The sequence below is a fragment of the Triticum dicoccoides genome, chromosome 5B, assembly GCF_002162155.2.
Source record: "Triticum dicoccoides isolate Atlit2015 ecotype Zavitan chromosome 5B, WEW_v2.0, whole genome shotgun sequence".
Classification (NCBI taxonomy): domain Eukaryota; kingdom Viridiplantae; phylum Streptophyta; class Magnoliopsida; order Poales; family Poaceae; genus Triticum; species Triticum dicoccoides.
Window position 1 is genome coordinate 447110877 of NC_041389.1, and position 3388 is coordinate 447114264.

Sequence of the window (3388 nt, forward strand, 5' to 3'; positions counted from 1 at the left end):
GGTGAGCCCGGCTGTAGATGCTCTTGGAACTAGTTCACCCCTCTTTTTCGTTTTTTCGCAGCGGGATGCTTTTTCTCTTCTATCTTTGTTCCGTTATCTCCGACACTGGAACCCAATCCATTTGGATCGAATGAAAAAGAAACGTCAGTCTGTGGATCAGTCACTGGGCACCAATCACACTGTGGATCAGTCACTGGGCACCGTGATTGGTTCGAGCAATGGCGGCATCATGGTGCGAACGGAGATTCGTGGCACCATCGCGCCAGTGCGTCACGCCCACGCGCGCCTCCGAGCCAACGGGCCGCGACGGCACGGCGCACCGCCGTACCGTCCCTCCCAACCCGGCGCGCTGCGCACGCTGCGGCTGGCTGCCTCGTCCCGTGCCGTGCCCAGAGGCCAGAGCAACCAGCCGCCGGGCGCGAGGGCCAGACTGGCCGCGGGTGCACGTCACCGCCCGCCCCCGCCCACCCGGAGCAACGGGCTCGACGAGTTGGTGCCGGGCCCCGTCCCGGCCCCGATCGTGGGTGCCACTGCTGAGAGGGCGCCGTGAGTGGGCACTTCGCTTGCGCTTATCGCCTCGGGCTCGGGGCGGCCTGGCTGCCACGGTAAGGTTCCTGTACGTGCCGAGAGGAGGGAGACCCGTCGCTGTGCGCAACCACTGCACGACCGCTGCTGGTCCGCGAGGTGGGCTGCACGAGCGCCTGGGACCCGGCCGGCGACCGGGGCGCTCGGTGCGCACGACACGGCACCGCGCGCGTCGTCTCAAGGGAGTAAAAAAACACAACGACGTCTCGGGTGGCGGCTGGTTCGTGGTACTCCTACGTCGTATGCCCGTACGTCCGCGCGGTAGTTGCCGCCGGGCGCTGTGCCGGGGGTCAAACAAAGGTGGCGGTGGCGCCCCCGCCACACCGCTCCAACAGTCCGCGCCACCTCACGCACACCGTCAAATGCCGCCACACCGTAAAATGCTGCTCCACTTGAGATGGACGGCTGGACCTGCTCCACCGACCGGCCCCCTTAAGAGCCACCCCGCCGCACCGCACACGCACGTTCGAGCTACACAAACCAAACGCCTCGTCCGTCCGTTCCTTTCCCTCCCTCCACCGCCGATCGATCAGGGCCAGCTCGCTCTCGTTGGTAGGTGGCATGCAGGAGCCCGGGCGGCGGCCGTTCGCCGGCGCCGTCGACCTGCGCCGCCCGAAGGGCTACCCGGCGCCGTTGGCCGCGCAGGCGCAGGCGGAGGCGGTGGCGGAGCTGGCGACGGGGGAGGCACACGGCGACCCCTGCCCGCGGTGCGAGTCGCGGGACACCAAGTTCTGCTACTACAACAACTACAACACCTCCCAGCCGCGCCACTACTGCAAGTCCTGCCGCCGCTACTGGACCAAGGGCGGCACCCTTCGCAACGTCCCCGTCGGCGGCGGCTCGCGCAAGAGCTCCTCCTCGTCATCGTCGTCGTCGTCCAGCCCCAAGCGCGCCAAGAACTCCAAGCGCCGCCGCGTCGCGCCGGCCGCGCCCCTGGAGCCCGAGGCTGAGCCCGGCGCCGACGCCCCAGCCGCCGTCGCCACGACGACGAAGGAGGCCGCGGCCACCGAGGACGTCACAACAGCTGGCGATACCGCCGCAGCCCCTGCGGCCGACGGGTGTTTCGCTTTCACGGCCGGCGAGCCCGACGCGCCACCCGCGGCGGACAGGTGTTTCACTTTCACGTCCGGCGAGCCAGACGCGCCACCCGCGGCGGACGGAGACGGGTGCTTCGCTTTCACGGCCGGCGAGCCCGACGTGCCGCCCGCGGCGAAGGGAGACGGGGGCCTCGCTTTCACCGATCACCCGTCGGTCGCGCTCGGGCTCGGCGTGGCGGACGACGCCGGCGGGAAGGAGCTGGCGGACCCGAGCCCGTTCGAGTGGCCGTCGGGCTGCGACCTGGGGTCCTACTGGGTGGCCGGCGTGTTCGCCGACACCGATCCGGCGCTGTTCCTCAGCCCGCCGTGAACCGTGGTCGTCTCGCAGAGCTCCACCTGTGAGCTGAGCACGGCACGGTCAGAGCACAGCTCGAGCTCCCCAACCTTCTTACTATCATCGTCTGGCCGGATTCCGGCTAGTAGTATTTGGAAATTTTCATGTCACCACTCACCAGAGGGGTCGATCTAAGAAGCCGTTTGTTGTAGTGCCTGATCGGAAGGCTAACCTAGAAGGTGAGGTGCCTGTATAAACCAGTACCCGGTCTGATCACGGCGTGTTTCAAGCCCTGAAAAGATTTCCCTTTCGCGATTAGCGAACTACCACTACTACTCATTTATACTACTACTTGTTTGACTCCTCCCCTGCTCTGCTCTCTACATATGGTATGAGATTTTCATCCTGTTGCTCCTGGATCATAGTTGCTGAAACCTGGAAATGTACCTGTAGCTAGCCAGTACTTCGCTACTAGCATACCTGATGCTTCTTGCTCCGATGAAGAGAGGAGAGCGTGCCGACCACGTACAGGTACAGTACAGCACAGGCATGTCCAGATGGTTCATAACTTCACGTACAGTGAAGGGCAGTACAGCACAGGCATGTCCAGATTGTTCCATAACTTCATCATGATCCGGTCCGGAATCAATCGGCGACGTGAGCGGCGAATCAAGGCGGCATGAATTCGGCCGCGTCGCGTACCACCGAGGGCGGGCACCGGCCACGAATTATTGTCGCCCGCCCACGAATTATTAGATTCGACGAATCGCAGCAGCCGGAACGCAACGCGACGTCGTCGAGGGACGGGCAGAGGATCGGTTCGTGTTCGGTTGGACGTCGGCGTCGGTCGGCGGACCTTAAATCGATTTCAATTCACGGGCGGGAGCGACGCGGCAGAGGCCGACAGCTCGCTCGCTCGCGATTCCGACGGCGACGGCCCCCGGCCCCGACCGCGACGGGACGGACGCGCGCGCCGCGTCAGGGATGGGCCGGGCTCGGCGTCACGTGTCCGTCGGCCGGTCGATTCGGCCGTGGTGCGGGCCGACGTGTGCGGTGGTGGACCGCGGAAGGGGAGGGGGCCCCGTCGGTCGACGTCGATCGCCTCGCCGGTGACACGACCCGGGCCGGGCGTATGTACGTACGCGGCTGACGGCGACCCGACCGGCTCGTCGGGTCCGGACGTCTGGGTCGCCGCCGACGCCGGCTGTTGGCGCGGGCGTCGGCGTGACGGGTTCTGGTGGATGGGTATGCGGTCGTGTCGTTTGACAACGTGCCTGGTGGTGTCGATGGATATCGGTCGTCCGAGCCTCGGTGGTTTCGCGCTGAAATTCGCGAGCAACCTTGCCATGTGTCTTGATCAGCGAGTGCGGACCATGTTCGATGCACGGGATTTTCTGAAAGTAGAATACTGGCTCTAGGGCTGGATTAACGA

General features: G+C 65.3%; 1 protein-coding gene across 1 annotated transcript; it reads left to right on the forward strand.

The window, feature by feature from the left end:
* The first annotated feature begins 975 nt into the window (after positions 1-975).
* Positions 976-2323, forward strand: LOC119310419 (dof zinc finger protein MNB1A-like). The gene has a single exon (XM_037586180.1). The coding sequence runs from the start codon at positions 1147-1149 to the stop codon at positions 1990-1992; it is 846 nt and encodes a 281-aa protein (XP_037442077.1). The 5' UTR covers positions 976-1146; the 3' UTR covers positions 1993-2323.
* Positions 2324-3388: the final 1065 nt, after the last annotated feature.